This window comes from Lissotriton vulgaris, chromosome 1_1 (genome assembly GCF_964263255.1).
Source record: "Lissotriton vulgaris chromosome 1_1, aLisVul1.2, whole genome shotgun sequence".
Classification (NCBI taxonomy): domain Eukaryota; kingdom Metazoa; phylum Chordata; class Amphibia; order Caudata; family Salamandridae; genus Lissotriton; species Lissotriton vulgaris.
Window position 1 is genome coordinate 767,520,365 of NC_141685.1, and position 22,993 is coordinate 767,543,357.

Here is a 22,993-nt window from a genome sequence, read left to right on the forward strand (position 1 = left end):
AAATTTGATAACAGTTTTTTGAGAGCAATAATTTTACTATCCTTTTCACGTCACAAATGATCTGTATACCTATGACACCCATACGTTGTCCAAGTCTACCTTTCATATTTGGATGCTTATGATTGTATGCAAGCAAGATATTGTAGGGTGAGCCTCAGAATCCATGGATAAAAAAACTTTTTTATCAGTGCTGTCAGCAAAAGCATGATCTTTAGATACTCTGTTGTGGGTCGACTGGTGGGCAGCAAACTTATCATTTGCTACTTTCTTTGGCATTTTGGAGGGTATTGAGCAACCCCTTTAGATGCAACCTATTTTGATAGGAGTACCCTTAGAATTTAGGAACCCCACTCTATCCTAATGCATGCTTTTAATCCAGTACGGCAACATACTCTACTCCGGCATCACCTAGAAACTCCTCAAGAAACTGCAGAACATTCAGAATGCCTCCACCAGACTCATCCTCAATCTCCTGCCACACCCCATCACTGCCCACCTGAGAGACCTCCACTGGCTCCCAGTCAACAAAAGAATCACCTTCAAGCTCCCCACACGCGCCTACAAATCCCTACATGACGCAAGACCTGTATACCTTAACCACCGCCTCACATTCCATGCACCCACCAGAGACCGCCCCTGCACCAAACTGGTCCTGTCCACCATCCCACGCATCCGCAAAACCACAGCCGCAGAAAGAGCCTTCTCCGACCTCACAGCAAAGACCTGGAGCACCCTGCCCCTCCTCCTCAGGCAATCGCCGTCACTGCCTCAATTCAGGAAGGACCTCAAGACCTGGCTCTTCGACTGAACCACGGCACCTTCCACGGATCAGCAGTCCCCCATCCCCTCTCAAGTTCCTTGAGATCCCTACAGGTGAGGACCCTCACTTTATAAGACAATTGATATATTGATTGATTGGTTTATTGATGAAGTTAATTACCCATATCTGTATTTTGGTCATTCAGAAAACAAGCATAATTATTTCAGCCACTTGGCCAAATTCACTTGTGGTAAATATCGTCGCTTAGCAATTTCATATAGGGAGGAAAATGCATATCCAGCAACCAATTTGCTTTTGCTGTTTTTGAGGTGAGGGCTATGAAAGTAGTTTACAAGATCATAGTTAGGTCGGGGTGTATCAATGAAATCAACAAGGAACTTCCTCAGGTGGTCATTTGTAAGGAAAAAATCCTGTGGCTCTCCTTCAAGCAAAATGGGGAACAATAAAGCTAGATTCAAAATAGGACCAGAGTAATGTAAGAGGCACATATTTTATATTAAGGCAATATGAATATTAAAAGGTGTTGCATTTTAGTTGTTACGAGTGATGCAGTCAATCCATGAAGTACAACAGGAAGAGGTGACCAAAGAACAATGTTATTAGGCACTTTGAAAAGGTGAGAGGCTGTTTCTTCAACAGACAAACATAGCGGTATCACTGCCACCATAGTCTTAAGGGCAAATGAATAGTAGGCAATCAGTTTCTTTTTATCACCATGGTCTTGCACCAGTACACCGAGGGCAAAGCACACCCTTTCATATCCAGATAAAGGTTTTGCATAATTGGATTAGCCAAAAGAAGGGGTAGATAACAAAGCATTTTTCAAAGATAAAGAGGTTTGCTCTGCTTTCGTGGATCAGGACAGAGGGTCGAAGTATCCTTATTTGCAATATCTTGTACTGGTTTCACAGAATTAGCATAATCGAGCATTCACTGACAATACCCAGCCATCCCCAAAAGAGTGCATCCCTGAGAAACAGTGAAGAGGGGGACTGTTTAAGGACATCTTTAGTGCGACTAACTGACTGGTGTCTTTCCCCATCAGTGATTTTGTGTCCTACATATCAAGCACGAGGTAGACAAAATTGCAGTGTGTCTCTCATTAGCAAATTCAGTTTGTGTGTACTGAGAATCACATTTGCATTGGTCCAAGAAGTAAGAGGCAACTGATAAAAATATTAAACAAAATGAACCAACTGAACCTGGAAAGAATGGGTTGTCTAACCCTTTCGTAAGTGCTTACGAACAGAGGCAGTGGGGCTCGGTGTAGCCGATGCCGTTTGACAGCCAATGAAAGAGAACTAGAAAAGGAACAGACTTTCAGGATGTAGAGAGAAAGGACAAATAGTAGAGCACAAATCAACAATAGTGAACTATTTGGTAGAGGAAGGGATACGTGACGGGTTGGTAGCTGGGTTCTGCACCAGAAGAAAATGAGGCGCTACAACTGCATTAACACCATGCCAACCTTGTACAAAAAGATACATTTCTGTAGCTGGTTTATTCATGGGTAAATTGGGTGGATTACAGGCGCGAATGGTGGGAATGAAAACCTTTTGCTTTAACAGAGCACCAATAACTGGTCAGATTCCTGCATCCACTTCAGGGCACAAGAAAATGTTAGCATATGTGGAAACGTATTCATTGGGTTCAGTCTAGTCTTGACAGGGTAAGCAGTTGAAACACAGCCTACATCACTAGCCTGCAGAGACCACAAAGAAGAAGAAAATTGTGTTAAAATATCAGATCTATTAAAAGTGGAGGTCTGACATTCATAAGCAATGGATCTAGGCTCCCGGCACAAGGCAGAGCCCAAATACATAACCTCCCACACATATAGGCGCTCATTGCAGAGTGGTCCGGTGTTTGAACTGATATTAATTGGACCTAAGAAAATCTGGCTTCGCTGGTTCATTTTTTATCAGGTCCGATAAATAGCTACCAATTAGGAGTTTGTACCCCAAAAAATGGAAATAACATGCTGGTCTTGGTATTAACGCACCACACTTTGCATGTCCCAATTTTTATGAGATATTTTTTGCCAAATACAGTTGATCAGGTTTGACCTAATTAAGTCTATTGGGAGAAAACTGGGGGAGGCTAGTGTTAGCTGTCAAAGTCCTAATTGCAATAAAAGTTAATATATTTCTGGCAAATAACTGATCTAAAGAGAATTAAGAGCTGGCCTTCATGACCACCACAAATGTGAATAGATGTGTTGAGCAAGCTGGTTTTCAACTTTAGCTTCTTGAGTACCAGGGTGCAGCATGTCTATGGCTGGGTTACGGGCGCATCCACCAGGTTAGGACAGCACGAGCAAGGACACATGGCCTCAGCAGGTTAGGAATTCTGCCTTGAGAATATTATCACAGTCATTGTAATTTAAGAGCTTAACGATGGATGGCTTTGGAGGCATCCTGGGGGCTAGGGTCTGGGCAAGAAGGCTTGCTGGGCACCGTCAGTCACAAAGTATGAAGACCAGCAGTAATCTGGATCAACTGTAGATAGGAGCCAGGATTTAATGAACTGTTCAGAATGCAGCTTGTCCCCCCACCATGGAAAACAAAAAAAACAGAAAGTATTCAACCACGCCCACCCTTCTGCATCTTCCATTCAATCTTAGAGGATCCAGCCAATTGAGGTATTGTGATTCGAAGTTCACGAATGGTGTTCACAAGTGCTGAAACTCCTCCCACCACATTCCACCACTCTTGGTGCAATAGTTCAATCTCAGCACCCACCTCAGCATTGCTCCCCTGCAATTTAAAATGTTAATGTTCATAGCTTGTAGAATCACTTAAGTAGAGACAGAGGAATACACGGCCTCCCCCCACTTTTAGGTTGGTGTTCAGTTTCCCTGGAGAGTGAGTGAGTTTCAGCCTGTGGGAATGATGGCACACTTCATTTCATGCAAGGTCTGAGCCTCCAAACGCTAGTCAGCAAGGGGAGTGGCCCTAGCATTAAAAGTAAAAGTATGTTATCCAATGGCAGTTTAGAGCCATATAGAATATGAGGATGGTGTATCTGGTACGAAGGCGCTATTTGAATGGCCTATGACTAGTTAGTGCAGTGCTTTTGAGGGCAGCTGGAAATCTTCTGGACGGGTTTTTGTATAAAGTAGTATCTTAATAAATTCCCTTAGGATCCTTTGTTTCTCTGCTTCCTTTTCCTCTCATGGGGTCTCTGTTTACCCTAGAGCAGCAGATATACTTTATTAGTTGTGTGCCTTATTTTAACTGTATGAAACATTGCAATACGTCAGTATGTTCATGGTAACTTAATAGTTGATTGGAAAAATACTTGCTTGGCCAGTACTTTACGAATGTGGTTCTTTTTAGCACAATAATTGAATCCAAATTGTAATTTCCATCTCTTTTCCTGCAGGGATAAACAACTTTAAAGGTCTGTGTTGCCATAGCCGGGAATATAAGACCCCGAAAGGGTATGAAGGCAAACAAGTGCTCGTGGTCGGACTGGGGAATTCTGCGGCTGACATTGCTGTGGAGATTGGTCACACTGCTGCAAAGGTACCCTTTACTGTACTGTGGAAGCCAGTGGTGTGCTCCATGTGGCTCACTCATCCCATGTGATATAACTTAAATATAAACATAACATGATCACATGATGACAGAAAGATAGCTTAGTGGGTTCATGCACTTGCTGTAGGAATCTATGGACGTTAACGTTAACAACACAAAGGTCCCATAATTATTGCCAAAGAGACAATTTGCCGTATACTGTGAGTTACAGAAATGGCCAAATGTATTATTGCTCGCATAATTATCATGTGTATTGTACTTGCTGTAAATATTATTGCTACCACTAATAATAATACTATTAAACATAGAAAATATTGTAGACCAATGGCGAAAAAAGTTAACTGTTCTCGTATTACTTTCAGCTTCTGTTGTTCTCCTCTGTTGATGTGAGTTATTTACTTGGCCATACCGCATCCCAAGGAAGTCTCCTCTGTTGCCCTGATCACGAGTTGCACATTACTGACTAGGTGGTACATCTACACCCATAAAACCTAGCACAGTACAGTAATACCTCAACAGTACAATGAGTTTATCCCCATGGAATTGGGAATAACTGGGAAGGCTTGTTTTTACTGTGTGGAATTGAGTATGGAATTTCCTTTTCTATGAGGGTTATCACTTACATTTACCACCAGCTTAGAGCTCTGCTCTGAGCAGGTGCCAAATGTGAGTGAGGGAACTACTGCTAGGCTGGGAGAGGAGGGGGGACGGTGGGGAGGGTGCCACTGGGTTGTGGATACTGTAGTTTTGGGAGGGGGATATACATGTTCCCCCATGCCATGGTTAAGGATCTGAGGAGGACGGGAATATGGGTCCAGGCTGCAATGCAGCCTTTTTCCATAACAATTTTGTAGTATCCTGCATTGTAATGTAATGTATTTTACGACTCCTGCTCAGCCAGTGTCTGTGCCCTGTGCTCAAAAGAATGTGGGAGTCATGATGTGCCTCGGAATGTTGAGACACAGGAGAGACGAAGTGACAGTTGGACATGGGCTGAGCAGGAGACGGGTAGCTCCGGTGGGGCTCCACTTCACAACTTAACTAACTGTTGTCTGAAGCTATACTACTTGTTACCTGCTTGAATAAATCATCTTTGATTACAACCTACCTGCGTGGACCTCCTCACTACAAATCTTTTGGCTGGTAAAACTGGGTTCTTTGTTATCAAAGCAGTTACCTATGGAAATACCACTCTTCTCAACTCATAACCAAGGCCTAAGCCGCACAAATATGAAGGGCTATCAGACATCAGAAAAATAAGTTAGTGGTAGACATCTAGCATTTCGTGGGTCCGAATTTAAAGTAGGGGTGGGCGGAATTTGCATAGTCGCACTACGCAAGGCTTCACGAAATGGTAAGAAATCTCTGCGAGCACGCAAAATTTCTGTGAACACGCGGAATTGCTTGTTCTGTCCGTTCATGGTGCTTTTTTTCCTGTTCGCGAACGCTGTTTGCGTGCTCTGGCAGAAATATCTCGTGAGCATGCATTTTGAAAGCGCGAACAAGCAAAGAATTCTGCGAAGATGCGTATCACAGAATATTTGCACAAAATTACCCAAATTCCGCGAGCGGACTGGAATTTACCGCCCAGGCCTGATTTAAATCTTAAATAAGTACGGAATAAGGAATGCAACAACCATCTCTTGTAGTAGTGTGCACAATCTCTGCGGAAAATAAGAATTCCTTTGTACTCATTCCTGTATAACTTTGAAAAGTATTTAACAGCTTGTATGCCCTTGTGACATATATTCATCAAGAAAAGGTGTTCCAGGGATAACATTATGACATATGGAATCATCATACTTACCTGTAATGATTCTACCAGCTGTGCTCACATCTTCACGCGGCTGGTTACAATTTGAGGCCGATGGGAACCAGTGAAGAAGAACCTGGTAACAGAGAATGCCAGGTTTCCAAATTACTTCCTGGTCCTTAGGTGTGCAGTCTTTGCTACTGTGTAAGGTTCAGGACACTCCTGTCATAAAACCCATGTGTCCTAGATAGACTACATTTGTTTAATGGGTGATGTTGACACACCAGGTCAAATGTACTCAAATTATATCACAAGAAAATCCATGAAGAAAACAAAAAGTTGATGGATAGTGTTCTTCCATAATCTTGGCCACTTGTTCATACTCAAGACCACATTACAGGGCATCATTGTTTGCCCACTATGCCACTCTAGACAGAGACCAGCCATATACAAATCAGTCTTAGTCCTGCTGCAATCGGAAAAGTCCAGCCCGAACTGCCAGGCCATCCCTAGAACGCGGCTCCCAACGATGTCCATTGCATGCGATTATTTCAGGTATTCCTTCCATCAACTTGTTACTTTTACAACAAAAAAATCCATGGCACATTTTGTGTGTATAAATGGTTCTTGCCCACCTTAAGAGTCTACAACGTAATCAAAATTATATGTTTGAAATGCCACCCTGCTGTCATCTCCAGTTTGCATTATGATGACCAGTATGCAATCCCAAAGGCTTTCAGGAGGAAGAAAGGCATACGTTTATCAGAGTGAAATTATTATACCGCAATGAAATAAAACACACAAACATGGCAACAAGTGTAGTAGATGAAGAGAGTTAGAGGAGACCCTGCATCCTGTTGGGTCCAGTGCTCCTCAAACCCTTGCCTCTGAATTGAAGGATATTTTGAAACCTATCATGGTCAGATCGAGAAGTGGGCAGGATAATACATTTTTCTTTCATGGACAACATGTACCCAAAAGTGCATTTTACATATTCCCTGCAAGGTATGTTAACATTTTAAATAATTTGTGTTATTTTTTCAAATGATAACAAGTATTGTTGAATATTATTTTTGTCATTTTTACTTTGAATGTGCTGAGAAAAAAGCATGTTTTTTTCTAATTATTCTGTCACTCCCTGCTCACCACCAGGTAAACTTGGTGCTGGTTAATGTCAGCAACTACGTTTTACACCCAGTGGGCAATGGATAATGTTTTTTGTACAAAACAAGTGCATCACTCAATCAATCACTATTTGTAAAGCATGGCTTGTCACCCAAGAGGGTATCCAGGCGCTTGCTGTAGGTCTCATTCGAAGAGTCAGGTGTTAAGCCCCTTCCTGAAGTCGGTCAACAGAGGCAAGGTGCGGAGGTGAAGGAGGAGGCTGTTCCAGGGTTTGGAGATGAGAAAGGAGATGGGGTGTCCTCCAACATGGCAGCGGCGTATACGAGGGATAAGAGCGAGGGCGTAGTTTGCAGAGCAGAGGTTCTTGGGGGGACGGTGGAAGTTCAGAAGGTGGTTCAAGTAGGCGGGTCCTTGATCATGGAAGGCTTTGTAGGCATGAGTCAGGAGCTTGAAATGGCATCTTTTTTGGACCGGGAGCCAGTGAAGGTCTTTCAGGTGATGGGTAATATGGGTTCTCTTTGGCAGATTGAATGTCAGGCTGGCGGCTGTGTTGAGGATCTTCTGGAGTCTTTGCATGAGTTCGTTGGTGGTTCCTTCATAGAGAGTGTTACCATAGTCCAGTCAGCTGGTAATGAGGGCATGTGCTACCATCTTCCTGGTGGCAATGGGCAGCCAGTTGTAGATTTTGCAGAGAGTGTGGAAGCATGCTTAGGAAATGGCATTGACCTGACGTCTCATGGAGAGTTTGCTGTCTAGGATGATGCCAAGGTTGCAGGCATGGTCTTTCGGCTTAGGGGTGGATCCAAGTTCTGATGGCCACCAGAGGACGGGGTATTTGTTGAAGATGAGCTTTAAGCGGTTGTCCTTAATCCATGCTGAAACGTTCTGCATGCAATTGTGGAAGTTAGACTTTGTTGACGTGGGGTCGGCAGAGATCGATAGGACGAGCTGTGTGTCGGCATAGGAAATTATGTTGAAGTTGTGCGATCTACTATGTCTGCGAGTGGTGTCATGTATACGTAGAAGAGTGTTGGGCTGATGGATGAAACTTGGGTAATGCTACAGATGTTGTGCTTGGCTTACGATGTGAAGGGGTAGAGGTGGACATTTTGTGTGCTTCCTTTTTAAAGGATGTTATCCATCTGAGCGTGTCATCTGTTATACTAATCTGGCATAGGCGATCGATGATTGTGTGGTGGGAGACCGTTTTGAAAGCAGCTGAGAAATCAAGCAGGAACAGGGCAGCTGATTCTCCTCCATTGAGTAGGGTGCAGATGTCTGTTGCGGCGATGGGAGCTTTCTCTGTGCTGTGGTTGCTTCTGAATCCTGATTGGGAGGGGTCTAGTAGGTGTTTGGTGAGTTGGAGGTTGACGGCCGTCTCCAAGACTTTGGTAGGGAATAGTAGCAGGGAGATGGGACAATAGTTCTAGAGATCTCTGTGGTCCAATGATGGTTTCTTTAGGAGGAGTCTAACCTCTGCATGTTTCTAGGCGACAGGAAAGGTGGCCGTGGTTGGAGAAGCGTTGATAGTGGTAGTGAGTTGTCGCTGCATATTTTTTAATTCTGCAGATTATTCTGCATATATTTTAATTCTGCAGATTATTCCTATATCAAACGGTGATGGCAAAAAGAATGGGAGTGTGGGATTTGAACAACACTAGACTGCATCGTAAGTTTCACATATTTCTATATATTGTGCATAATTGCCCAATTTTCCATGGATCATACAGGATTTGTGTAGGTGTGGAAGTAATTTTATTTATGCCAGAGTAATCGGAGTAATTTCAGTAATTCCTTGTTACTCGTTGACACTGTATTACAAGTGCTAGGGAGATCATGTCCTCTCACGTAATTAAGAGTATTTTGGAGGAAATAAATCCTGCTACCAGGCTCAGACAGAATGGCTCAGATGCTTTGACTTTAAACAGTACATGGACCGAACGCAAGCAGGGCAGGACAAGTTGGGATCTCTCCTGGCCTGGGTAGCCAACCCGACCAAAAGTGGCTCACCCATAGTTGATCTTGCAGTCAGACGAGTGAACAGAATATACTCCCAGGAGGGATTTAATAGCCATTTCGCTCAATATTACTCAAACCTCTATAGAAGTGTTGCAGCACAAGACAACATAGCGATGCAGGCCTACCTCAATGGACTTCCCCTCCCATGCCTTGTGGACAAAGAGGCAGAGGAGTTGGGCAGAGATATTACCCCACAGAAGATAAAGAGTGCAATGAAAAATATGGCACAAAATAAGACTCCGGGAACAGACGGATTTCTGGCCGAGTTCTACGCTACCTACACTGCGGAATTGACGCCCAGACTGGTGGGCCTCTATGCTGCTTCTAAGGACTTTGGGTGTCTACGAGACACCGCTCATGAAGTGCTTACTGCCCCCATCCTGAAGCCAGGAAAACTGGCATATGATCACACCAGTACAGGCTGCTTTCAATGTTAAACATTGATTATAATATTAGGATACTAGCGACCAGACTTCTACCTCTTATGACTAAATAAATACAACTGGATCACTCCGGATCTGCTTTTTACAAAAGGTGAGGAGACAAGCATGCCACTTCGGAGATCTTCATATCCCGTTATCCTGATTCACATTTCACTAATGTATAATTGAAAATTGAAGGGAAGTGTTGCCTGGCTGCCCGCTGAGTATATGAAGAGAAATAAAAGTATGTGAGGCCACAAATCAATACTAACAAGGACAACCCACGGAGGTGTCTTCTGCCTATGTTTTAAATTGAATGTTCATCCTGGAAGGAGACTTGAATAGGATTATTTTTGTAACCACCAAGTTTTCCAATTGTCCAGTTTTATTGTGTGAGATTTCCGCATTGGCAATCTACCTGTTACCATATAGTCTGGTTGGCACTTGAAGGAGGAGAAGGAGAGTGAAATCCCTCGGCCATCAAATTCATATTTTCATATAACGATGTTATGAGTTTTGGACACATTTTTATAAGAAAGCCTGAAGAAGGTGGTTTGAACCAGTTACTGCCACCGAAATGCGTTGTCTTTGGCCATTTTGTATTTATCTTGGTGTCTTTTTATGATGCTAACATATGGAATGTTTACATATATATGATATGTTTTTAATTATGTATTAAATATTGATTGATTATAATATTGAATTATGAAATAGTCATCCTGCTGATGTGCTTCACAAAGTGTTTTTTTTTAATATTGTGTATTATATTGTTTGTTGTTTGTATATCAGGTTTAGATATCTTGCTGGATACAAAAAATATATATTTTTTATGCATTCACTTAGTGAATAAAACATTTATACACTACTCTTTGGCATTTTGAATGGTTGATATATGAGTGAGGTGTGATCGAAATTTGGGTATTAGTGTATGGTACCGAATAGCCCCAAAGGAAATTTTCTTTGACTTGGTGTCATTGTGTCCTGTACCTCTGCTGCGGAGGACCATTCTCCTAATTTTTGGTAGGTTCACTCTGGATTCATACCTGGCCATAACACAGCCATCAATATCAGGAGGCTCCTGTCCATACTGGAAGGCAGAGACTATGACCGAGTGAGCTCTGCAATATTCGCTGTTGACTTAGAAAAGGCATTTGATAGCCTGGAAGGGCATTTTGATTATTAGCTGATGTTGCATATGGGACTGTGCAGGAACTTCCTGACCTGGACAAATTTGCCATATACAGGTCCAACTACTAGAATCTGCACAGGGAAGGTTATATCTGCAAGATACCCGGTGGGTCACGGAACAAGACAGGGCTGCCCTCTGTCCCCCTGCTTTTTGAGCTGACCATCGAGCCTTTGGCCAGCAATGCAAGAATGGGACACTTGTATAGGGATTATCCATTAATGGCCACCATCACCACATAGCACTATATGCAGATGACCTACTGGTCTTCCTCCGCAATATCAAGGAGGATTTGGACAGGACCAGGACCATGTTAGAAAATGTCAGGCTATTGTCTGGCTCAAAACTGAATTGGCAGAAGTCGAGGATCCTTCCCACACCACCACGTGGAGACCCACTTGAAGGACTAGCACACCAACAGTGGGTGCCCCCTATGCTTGGCTTACCTGAGTGTCAAGGTCTACAATGATCTCCCTGATCTTCAAGAAGGCAATGTAGGACAGGCCATCCGATCCTTCACTTTCCTATAGACTTTTGGAAAACATTTCCGCTCTTATATGGCAGGCCAAATAGCACTACTAAAAATGGTGGTACTACCTCACCTCCTATATTTCTTCACAGCACTCCCGGTCTGGATCCAGCGGGCACTATTCAAAGACCTTGACTTCTAAATAATTGCCTTCATATGGGGTGCGGGCCATAGGCGAGGGGCACGGACGATGCAGCGCTCAATGGCACCTGGGGGATTGGCAGACCCTGACTTGAAGACATATTATTTAGCCGCCCAGCTTCACTGGCTAGTTTAGTGGATGGCGAACAGCCGAGATCCAACTAAGTCCCCAAACCCATTTGCAGCGACACTTACCAACTTCACTAAGATGTTGCTTAATGTGAGACGTTCAACTTTTGGAGATACCCAAGAATTCCATGTGATTGCTAGATCCTGGAACAGATACTGGCAAAAAATGCATAGCAAAATTCCATACTCTCCTGACCCTACCTCTCTCCATGCTGAGTGACCTACCCCATTTCGGATGCTGGGAAGTCTTGATTCCTGGATGGAGGCATGTCCGACAAAGATGGGGTTCTTGTTCAGGCACTTCCAAATGCTCCTATTTGAGGAGTTCTGAGCAGAATTTAATCTGCCACAGGGCCACTTCCTTCTACACCCACAACAGCACTGAGGAAACATTGGGGCACGGGCCCCTCCAAACCGAGCACACTTAGAAGCTGCCAATATATGGCCCTCTCTGGTGGCACCAAAAAGGTGATCTCATGCCAATATAAAGCAATACGGGGAGATCTTCGGCAACCGCTGGAACATTTGGGATTACAATGGGAGGAAGATCTGGGAGTCCCTATATCTTCTAGAAACAGGGACATTATCCTAGCAAGAACCCTGAAAATATCCAGAAATGCACGCTTCAAGTTAATCAATTATTATGTCCTCCATAGATCGTACTTAACTCCAGAGTGCATTAGTTGATACTTCCACCTGGGTGATGCAGCCTGCCATAGAGCTGGGGAAGAGGGAGCTCATATTCTACACATGTTTTGGTCATGCCCTTCGATCCGTGCTTTTTGGGAGGAAATTACTACTATTGCGGCTGTCATTGAGAAAAAGATTCCTCACTCCCTGGGCCACTGTCTCCTGGTCTGGTTTCCCAATACATCTAAATCTAAGGTCACAAGCAAATTGCAGGATCTGCTGTTTATCCTGGCCACGCATGAAATCATGTGGGTTTGTAAGTCACAGGAGGGACCCGGGTAACTACATGGAGGAATGAAATGGAGAAATGGGTGAGCTGTGAGAGGAGATTACTCCTGATGGAAGCCAGACCTGGGGTTGGCACATTAGACTCAGCCCAGGCTTTGGACACACTGGTTGATAGTTTAATCGCCCGAGAATCCAAAACTCCTTTAGCCTCACCTACTGGGTCACCGACATTAGCTTCACATAGACTCCCTCTACACTACTGTAAATATTCTGGATACACTTGGCGCATAGCGGGGGTTAATCTCACAGATAAGTACTGACCACCTGCTTTCTAATGCCCTGCTTCTGTGCACTCAGACACAATACTCATTTATGACACATGTATGACTATGTACTGATTCATGGGGGGTGGAAATGTTGATTACTGTGTGGGAAATTGGGATTACATCAGCATTAATTTAGAGATGATCTCGTAAGTGCAATTTACTACTGTAAATGTGATGCGTGATCTGTAATACCCCAATACAAATAGTTTTAAAAAATGTATCAATTTGCTGGTTACTTTGAGGCAGTCATCCAGTATTGTGGACCACAGGTCATTTTGTTTATCTAGTGTTAGAATTGTCAATCGAATTGAGTTAGAGAAATGATTCTGTGGAAACTCATCTTTCAACACTGTATAGTGTGGAGGAGAACGGGAAACTAGAGATTATGCCTAACTTGTCTTTAATGTAGGAGTTGAGTGAGTCAATGATATTGTTTTTCATACCCATATGTATTGCTTTGCCCACTTGCGTAATCTGAACTTACGCACACCACTTACTCACAGAGAAACTCCAACACTCCACTGGAGGTAAAAATGAGCTTTATTAATATTGTAGGCAAAGGCAACAAGTCACTGCAACTAAGAAAGTGTTAGGCACCGAGTGAAAGGCAATAAACAATGAATACACCACACTATATACATAAATATGAAACTGTGAATACAGGTATATAAACAGTTAATGTACAAAGCACCTCGCCAGATTCATTTGCAGCACCGGAGACTTCAACATCCCTAGGCCAAGCACTGAACACCAAGTCGGGAACCCGCAGACCGACAGCTCAGGGAGTAATCTCTTCGGGCACCAAAGTTGTCCCGCGAGTGCGTCCACTCCAAGACTGAGTTCCTGAGCTCCACCCCACAGACACCGCTTTTTATAGCTTAAATCAACCTGTTCGAGAAGCCTCTAGCAGGCACTCTCGCCCATCTATTCACAAGTGCTGGCCCCCATCTCTGCATCAGACCCACCCAGACAGACCTGGCCAGATTCTGTTTAGGCGGTGTCGAGGCAAAAGACATTCCTTTCCCACTCTCCGGCCTTGGAGACTGGCACGGCCATCCTCCCTCTGTTCTAGCGATAAGTATGGAATGCATGAAAACACTCTGAAGGTACAACGTAACCTCACGAGGCATCCTCACGAGATGCCTCGCACCTGCTTGTACTGGTTTACGTGAATAACATGTTTATGTTACTGCTAAAGTGTAACTCCAGGTCAAGGCAGCTCAAGATGGAAGTGCGATGCAACAAAATGGAAGATCAGAGCATTGCATGGAATCGAGGTCAACATATGATTTAGCACGTTTAAAATGGCAAATGCAACAACATATGATTTAGCACGTGTAAAATGGGAAATGCAACACATTCCACCCCTTGACCTTCGATTCACCCATCATACCCCATTGGTCTAAATACCATGGATCTGGGACGAAAAAGGGAGAGCACCCCTTGACCCTTGAACATCACCATTCACATATATCAAAAATAAAATCACTGAACTAAAGGCACAGCTATGACCGCATCTTTTAACTGCAAAATTGGAATTATTGCACAGTAACTAGCAACTGAATATCATGATTGAAAAACAAAACTATCAGTGGGGCACCGTATCTGGTAACTGTAAAAGCAGTATCAATGCATAATAACCAGCAACTAAATAAAATCTAACTGAAGATCTGATTGTCATTAAAACATTGCATGTCTCATTTAAAGGTAAAACCTTAAAAACTAAATTGTCAGAGTGAAGGATACAAGACTGTAGGCCATATTTGAAAGAGTAAAAACTGCATTACAGAATCAAAAACGTAATCGATACCTCTCGTGTTAAAGTGACTACTCAAAAACATTGAATTCAAAGCAGATCATAATGAACTGGTTTTCTCTTTTTGTTCTTTTTACACTTACTGCATTACTTAAAACAAGAACTCAGGTGAAATATCTAAAAATAATTCAGCTTGTGTCATTTGAACCTCTAATAATGAAACTGCAAATTCTACTGCCAAGGCAGCCAACTGTAGCTCAGAAAATATCTACTCCAATTGCAGCAAAGTGTCTCTACTGAAAAAAAGTGTTCTTTTCTGTGAAAAACGCAAAACAAAAAAAAACACCACTGTCTCTTGTCCGGGTACACAAGCAGTTCTCCTGTTCGAAAGACACACAGCTCTCATGCTTTCAAAGTCAGCCTCACTTGAAGGGGACAGTTCCAATTGTAGCACACTCTGCTGATCCCTTCTTCACTTAGAAAGAAGCAGTCCATCTATGTAGATGACAGCTCTCTGGCATCCATCTTCATCAGTATCCCCTCGACAAGGAAGAACCTCATCTGATCTGGTTCTCCATAGATCATCAGCTCCCGTCTGCCATCAGCCCCAGGACATCACCACCGTCCAGTCTGGCTCCAGGCTTGGGGGGGGGGGGGGGGGGTTGGGGGCCACTCTCCAAAAAATAACAAACTAAAATAATAACATAAAATAATAAAAGGGGGGATGAGGGCCCATGCATACAGGGAGGGCACCACTTGCACCCCGGCACCGCAATCTGAAACGATAAACAAGTATCACATGTCTTGCGAAAAACTTCAATTCAAAAACACATAATGTTCTTTTTACATCTCTCAAGGTCCCATATTTTATTTCTGTCTGCAAAGCTCTCCTCTAGATCTGGGGAATAGTTCAAGAATACTACCTGCATTATATCCTCTAAATTTATTTGGGCAAAATCTGATTTTTCTTTCATAGCCAGAGGGGCTGGGGAATTCAGCTTCACTCCCTTTGCACTCCTAGCTAGCAGACTCCCTCCCTTCGGAGATGTCCGCGTCCCAGGGCTGGCTCAATTTCAACCCTAACAGAGTCTGCTCTCTGCCTCGCAACCCTCCCTTCGAGGAGCTCACATTTCAAGAGCAAAGCGCCTGCCAATTACTGTCTGCCCTGCCTACCTCCTCATAGGGAGGGGGCATGATGGTGATGAAGCCTGCACCTTTGCAAGCCTCCCTCTCTTTCCTATTACAGGAAGCTTCACAGTCTGAAGAGTGGAATCCCCCCTCCTTTACACTGAGCTCTTCCGCGGACACAATTTGGGTGCTCGCCAAACATAACAAGCAGGGAAGACTCTGCTCCTGTACTCGCTTTTGAGCCCAGCCTTCACAAAATGCTCCGAGGCAGGCTGTGCTATCTTTTTCTTCAAGATCAAAGCCTGTCAGTTCCCAGCCATTCATAACCTAAAAGCTGTGGAATTTTCCCTTCTTAAATGGAACAGCATGATGTTAAAAAACCCTTTCTTTTGTCTAAGACAAAAAACAGACTCAACCTCTTTTGACCTCCATCAACACCCTGCGTTCTATTTCTAAATGCTCTGCGCTTCTGTTTAGCTAATTCAGGCAAATTTAAACTATCATGTATAAAACATTGGCACCTTAAAAAGTCACATACAAAGTCTCACTGTACATCTGTAACAATATCTGGGGCAGCATCAGTTTATTGTCATAATCTAGGAATTCTCACATTTACGAAAACATTTTATTCTTGTGATTGATGTTACCAAATCTGTTTCTGTTTAATTCTGTTCTGCACAGACAACCTTTCCTGTCTAAATGGGCCATTTTATAACCAATGCATTCTCCCATAAGCAAATCACATTTTCTCTCATACTGTTCTGTCCAGTATCTTTTAGTGTGCTCAAGCACAGATTCATGGGCATTTGTTCTGCATCTAAATTGAAAAGTCCCTGCACTTCATTGTAGCTAAAATGGGCACATTGCATTTGGGTAATATCACAAAATACATTTTCAAACCTTTTAATTAACCAGTCATACACACTCTGCTGTTGTACATTTTCAAAAACATATGGGTACATTTCTCTTTTAAAGCACAGTTCATCATACACTGTTGGGTCTGATTTATTTCCACCACTGGTGATCGTTAATTCTAAAACACAGGTCTTCTTATCTTTCCTTTCTGACTGAAAACCCTCTTCGGAAGAATTAATAAAAAATGCCTGTGCAATTGGCAACCTGACTAGATTTTCTGTAACATTTTTCACATGTAAATCATGCACGTTTAATTCTGTTGTCAAAGGAATATTTTCACACTGGGCATCAATTAACATTTCCTTCAGCTCTTTTTGCAAATGCTCAAATTGTTGACGCATGTTAAACACATTAAAAATAACCCCACTATCTCTATCTGAAATGTCATCCCACCTTTCAGGATTATATTCTGAGATGTTACATTCGCGTTGCAGCTGCGCACATTTTAAATGCATCTTTTACTGAACACTTTTAAAGGGATCCAGCCCTTTCTGCCTAACGTAAAAAAGCTATTCACAAGCCCTTTATACAAAACACATTTAAACACACAGCAATTCTCGTTCAACCAAACACAATTAGCTCACTCATGAGCCAGAACACCATATGGGCTACCCCCATGCAAATAAATCAACTGATATCTGAGAGTCTGCTTTCAATTACTAAAAAAAACCCCAATATTTTCCCCTTTTAAATCAACGTTCATATCCAACCGACTACGCCAAAATGTATTGCTTTGCCCACTTGCGTAATCTGAACTTACGCACACCACTTACTCACAGAGAAACTCCAACACACCACTGGAGGTAAAAATGAGCTTTATTAATATTGTAGGCAAAGGCAATAAGTCACTGCAACTAAGAAAGTCTTAGGCACCGAGTGAAAGGCAATAAACAATGAATACACCACACTATATACATAAATATGAAACTGTGAATACAGGTATATAAACAGTTAATGTACAAAGCACCTCACCAGATTCATTTGCAGCACCGGAGACTTCAACATCCCTAGGCCAAGCACTGAACACCAAGTCGGGAACTCGCAGACCGGCAGCTCAGGGAGTAATCTCTTCGGGCACCAAAGTTGTCCCGCAAGTGCGTCCACTCCAAGACTGAGTTCCTGAGCTCTACCCCACAGACACCGCTTTTTATAGCTTAAATCAACCTGTTCGAGAAGCCTCTAGCAGGCGCTCTCGCCCATCTATTCACAAGTGCTGGCCCCCATCTCTGCATCAGACCCACCCAGACAGACCTGGCCAGATTCTGTTTAGGCGGTGTCGAGGCAAAAGTCATTCCTTTCCCACTCTCCGGCCTTGGAGACTGGCACGGCCATCCTCCCTCTGTTCTAGCGATAAGTATGGAATGCATGAAAACACTCTGAAGGTACAACGTAACCTCACGAGGCATCCTCACGAGATGCCTCGCACCTGCTTGTACTGGTTTACGTGAATAACATGTTTATGTTACTGCTAAAGTGTAACTCCAGGTCAAGGCAGCTCAAGATGGAAGTGCGATGCAACAAAATGGAAGATCAGAGCATTGCATGGAATCGAGGTCAACATATGATTTAGCACGTTTAAAATGGCAAATGCAACAACATATGATTTAGCACGTGTAAAATGGCAAATGCAACACACCATATCATTTATTCTTTTCAGTTAAAACTTTATGATGTATGAGGTTGAATGCTGTTGCCAGATCCAAGGCAATGAGTGCTGCCACTCCTGCTTTATCCACTGTGGCTTATAGGTAGTTCCAAATGGAGATCATGGCAGGTTCCATGCTTCTTTCCAGCCAAAAGCATGTTTGGTGTCCAAATAGTAAAGAGTTTTTTTCCAGGTTGTTAGAAATGGGGGTCTCTATTTGGCAAGTTTGTACCCAATCCAAGTAGGGACCCTTCCTTGTAGTCAGGTTAAGGGGGAATTACACTCCTAAAATAACCCCTTCCCACCCCCTTGGTAGATTAGCATGAGCTGTCAGGCTTATCTCAGGGGCAATGTGTAAAGCATTTGTACATAACACACAGTAATACAGTCAAAACTCTACAAAAGGACACCACCTCAGGTTTAGAATAATAGCCAATATTTATCTTTGTAAAACAATACCAAATCAATAAAAATCCAATTTACAGTGATCTACGAATATTGCAAGAATAATTTTAAAATACAGTTCCTTGAAGTCGATAGCTCCATCTGTGGCTATAACGGAATTGTGAACAAACAAATCCAAGAGTTCAGGTTGGCCCCGGTGTCACGGGCCAGCTATGGTGTAGGGGAGACCAACGAACATTACTTTGGAAATGCAGAAAGTTGTGGACCTGGTGATGACCTCCGAAGAAGCGTTGTCATCAGAGAACAGTGAGGTTGAAGTCAGGAGCACCAGCATTGGCAGGCTTTGGGGCTGCGGTTCAAAGTGGCATTCAGTGCCTTCAGGTCGTGGTGCAGACAGCGGCTCAGTGATGGCATTCAACGGCATTGGTGAGACCAGGGCTTCGCTACAAAGTGGGGCAGTGCCTGTTGCTGTGCTGGCAGGTCACGGTGCAAGCAGCGGCAGTGTCGTTTCTGAAGCATTGTTGTCGGTAGACAATCTGAAATCAATGGCGCTGGCATCAGTGGGCCACGGCTGGGGTGTGGGACGCGGGTGTGTCAAGTAACTTATGAGTGGTGCCCTCAGGCCACAGTACAGGCTGTGGCATCGATGTACATGTGGAGTGGCAGCATCGGGGATACCAGGGCAGCGATGTGAAGTGAGGCAGTGCAAAGTGAGGTGCCCTAAGGTCACAGTGCAAGCAGCGGCTCGGTGACTGCATCAGTCCTTGTCATCGGTGAGACCAGGCTTGTGATATGAAGCTGAGCGGTGCTCTCTGCGGTGCCAACAGGTCATGGAGCCAGCAGCAATGTTGTTGATGGCATTGGGTTGCTTTTTCTTCTGTTGAAAACACACAGTTCCTAGTGCTGGTAGCAGATGATATTGAAGTATTTGATGTTCTTGAGACTTCTTGAACATGGGGCAAGCTCTACCTCAAGCCCTTGAAGAAACTCAGAACAATAAGTTTGCAGAAAGTGCAGTCCAGTCCTTTCAGTGCTCAAGTCTGAAGCAGTCACTGCAGGCCAACACAGCAAAGCACACAACAAAGTGGTAGCTTCTCCAGCTTTTCTTCTTGGCAGGTTCCTTAGTCCAAATAGTTCTAAAGTTCTGGGGTTAGGGCCCCAATATTTATACTACTTTTCCCTGTGAAGTGTTAGGCAGCAAGTTCCTCTTGCTCAATAGAAACCAGTTCTGTCCTCTCTAGTCCAGCTTCACTGTAGGAGGTGGAGACAGCATTATGCAGTGCAGACACAGCCTATGTGGGTGCTAGTGAAAACTCCTCCCACTACTCTAAATGCAGAAAGGTCTATTCAGCCTGGCTCTGTGTCACCCAGGAAAGGCAGGACACACCTCAACCCCCCCCCCCCCCTTGTGACTGTCTTCCCTAACTCCTGTAACTCCAAAACAAGACGGTGAATACACAAACATGCAGAGGATAGTTAAACAAGAAAATACCGACTTTATACAAATGGCATTTTCAAACACACAATTTTAAAACCAACTTTACCAAAAGATGTGTTGTTAAATTCTGAGCTCAGGGAGCCTTTTTACCTCCATTTCTCAATCTTTTCCCATTTGAAAGTTACACTTGTAAAATGTTACAAGGCCGCTCCAATGATCCACTGTGGAAAAGGCAGCCTTTTTAATAGTGAAAAATGAAATACAAAGTATTTCACTATCAGGACATGTAAAATACACTACTATATGCCCTACCTTTCACATACACTGCACCCTGCCCGTTGGGCTACCTTGGACCCACCTTAGGGATGGCTTGCATGTAGGAAAAGGGAAGGCTCATAACACCACTGCAGTGTCTCTGCACAGTTTTAACTGTTGACCTGGCAAGTGGACCCACTTGCCAGGTCAACATGGCAGGTAAAACTGTGCACAGACACTGCAGTGGTATTATGAGCCCCAGTGTACCCCAGTAGAGGCCTAGGTAGTTGCAAGACCTTATACCTACATTTGCCCTACCTTGCTCTTCATAACGGTCCTGGCACTGACCTTTTACCTAGTAAGGTGTCGAATAAATTTTGTGTGGTTTTGTTAGAAAACTGGCCTAAATTATGCATGAGGATACTTAGTATCACAGCAGGATTTCCATCTTCTGCATATTAACTCTGCACAAAAAGTCACTGCTATCGTCAACCTTGGCCGACAGGTCCACAGTTCCATAAGACATCTAGGTAGAACCCCTGAAGGTACCTTTCAGGTATATGAGTAGCACATCTTCGCTGGGCAAGCCAGAGGAGAAACTTCCCTGCTGACACAAAACGCTGAAGTCCATGCACGCAGACACTCCAGCACACAGTGGTCCGACATCCATAGCAGGGTGTCCAACTCGAGACCAAGATGGGTCCTTCGTTCTCTTCCATCAGGTAATGGAGTTGGCTCTTTCCTAGGGGGATTCTTGACTTTCCACCCACCTACATGCATGCTAGGTACACTACACTTAGCTATGGTTAGCATCTTAGGAGTATGCATGATTACTGCCATGCATCTATATGCCTGCATATATTCACTGTTTTAGCACCATGGTAGGAATCTACCTTTTATTTACTCTTTTGGTGCTTGTAATCATATATGTCTGTTTCTGTCTAAGGGTTGTTGCAGCATACATATTTCTTACTAGAATGACGCTGGTTCAATAAATACTTATTGAAAATGTCCCACCGTTTATTCTGTGTATCTCTCTGAGACAAAGTGAGCATGAGTGACTGAGCAAAAAGTACTGTATTGTTTCCACGATCCCTGAGGGGTCAAGGTTGTCATGTTCGATGGTAGCCGGAAACTATTCACTCCTTGGTAAGACTGTGGGGCTTATAGTTCCAATGTGAGCTAGCTACTCTAAATGCTGACATATCCTTTGGGGATGTCTGGAATCAGTCGGAACACCAATCCCTCAGTTTATGTTGTCTAAATGTACGGATCCTATATAGATTTGTAGGACCTACACAATATGGCACCACCAATGTTGGCTTTGTTCTTATTTAACAGTCAAATCTGAGTAGTTCAGTCGAACTTTCTCAGAGGCCCCCTACTCACTTTACCCAGAGACATCTGAAGTGGGGAGGGAAAATCCGCCTCAGCTGATTAGGTATACCCTATGTATTTTCTGTAGGTTTATTCAAGCTTGAAGGATTATAGTTCCCCACATTGTGCAAAACTGTATCTTTTTTTCATTTACCTTGCACCAATAATGTCTCAAAGGGCAGAGACAGGGGATACTGGTACAAGTGGTACTAGTAGGGATGAAGCCTAGCTAGAAGGTGCTATAATTATTCCAGAAAATTGCAGACATGCACTTGCTGTAAAATTTGAAAACGTTGGTCTCTCAGGTTAGGCGGGACCGTTAACTTTGTGATTGAGGCACACAAGAGGCATACACAACAGAGGTGTTCTATTCCTGGGTCAAAGTCCCACCTGCAGTACACGCACAAATACATTTAATTCCTACACTCCAGATACCAGATGAATACTCACAATACAAGGACACAGAAGTCCTGTTAACTTACCAAGAGCATATAAATTGTTTAAAGTCGCCCTCCCACACACCACAGAGAAAGTGGGACTATGTCCACTCTGCAGAGACGCAGCAACTTGGCCAATTCTACCTGCTTACACACTGCAACCAGAGATAGATACATTACCAGCAGCAGACTTATGTCCACTTCCCGAAGAAATAATAAAACTTTACCGAAATCTTACACAGTTCGTTAAGCGTACACTCACACTTCAACCTACAAGTGTCACTCAAAACAGGTGAACTACAAGGGACCACAAAAACATCTCCCCACAAATGCTGAATGTGATTATGGGAAGAATGCCCACTAAACATGAAAAAATTGCCATTCTGGATAGCACAGAAATTATCACAGCTTGAAGCAGTGTTTACACAGGTCCACAAGAAAAACACAGAATACTGAGAATCTGCTTGCCAACGGGGATAGCTCCCCGATAGAGGATATGTATCACTTGGTGTACAGTCTTTGCTGCAGTTTGTACCCCCTCAATAGCAGTCATACCAGAAGTTTTTTAACAAATACAGAATGAGTACGGGAAGAACCTGCCTTGGACTTAGGGATAAAATTGATAGACAATTTTTCCCAGGTATCCACAATTACATTAGCAAACATAAAAGGGGAGGCAGTAGCGGAGGCTATACGCCAACGCCTAGGGGAATGCACTCCTGCACAACAGAAGCGGGAATTACCTAAAATTATTGAACAGAGCTATGGT

General features: G+C 43.5%; 1 protein-coding gene and 1 long non-coding RNA gene across 2 annotated transcripts in view; one reads left to right on the forward strand and one right to left on the reverse strand.

Moving 5' to 3' along the window:
- LOC147747796 (dimethylaniline monooxygenase [N-oxide-forming] 2-like) overlaps positions 1 to 22,993 on the forward strand; it is a 387,231-nt gene that overhangs the window by 211,491 nt on the left and 152,747 nt on the right. The window contains exon 5 of the mRNA XM_086955934.1: positions 4,166 to 4,308. Within this exon, the coding sequence (XP_086812060.1) occupies positions 4,166 to 4,308 (143 nt within the window). The remainder of the gene's footprint in view (positions 1 to 4,165; positions 4,309 to 22,993) is intronic.
- On the reverse strand, positions 15,293 to 17,774 carry LOC147747797 (uncharacterized). The gene is made up of 2 exons (XR_015308411.1): positions 17,640 to 17,774; positions 15,293 to 15,400 (listed from the first exon to the last, which is right to left on the reverse strand). It is a non-coding gene; the product is annotated as an uncharacterized LOC147747797 (long non-coding RNA).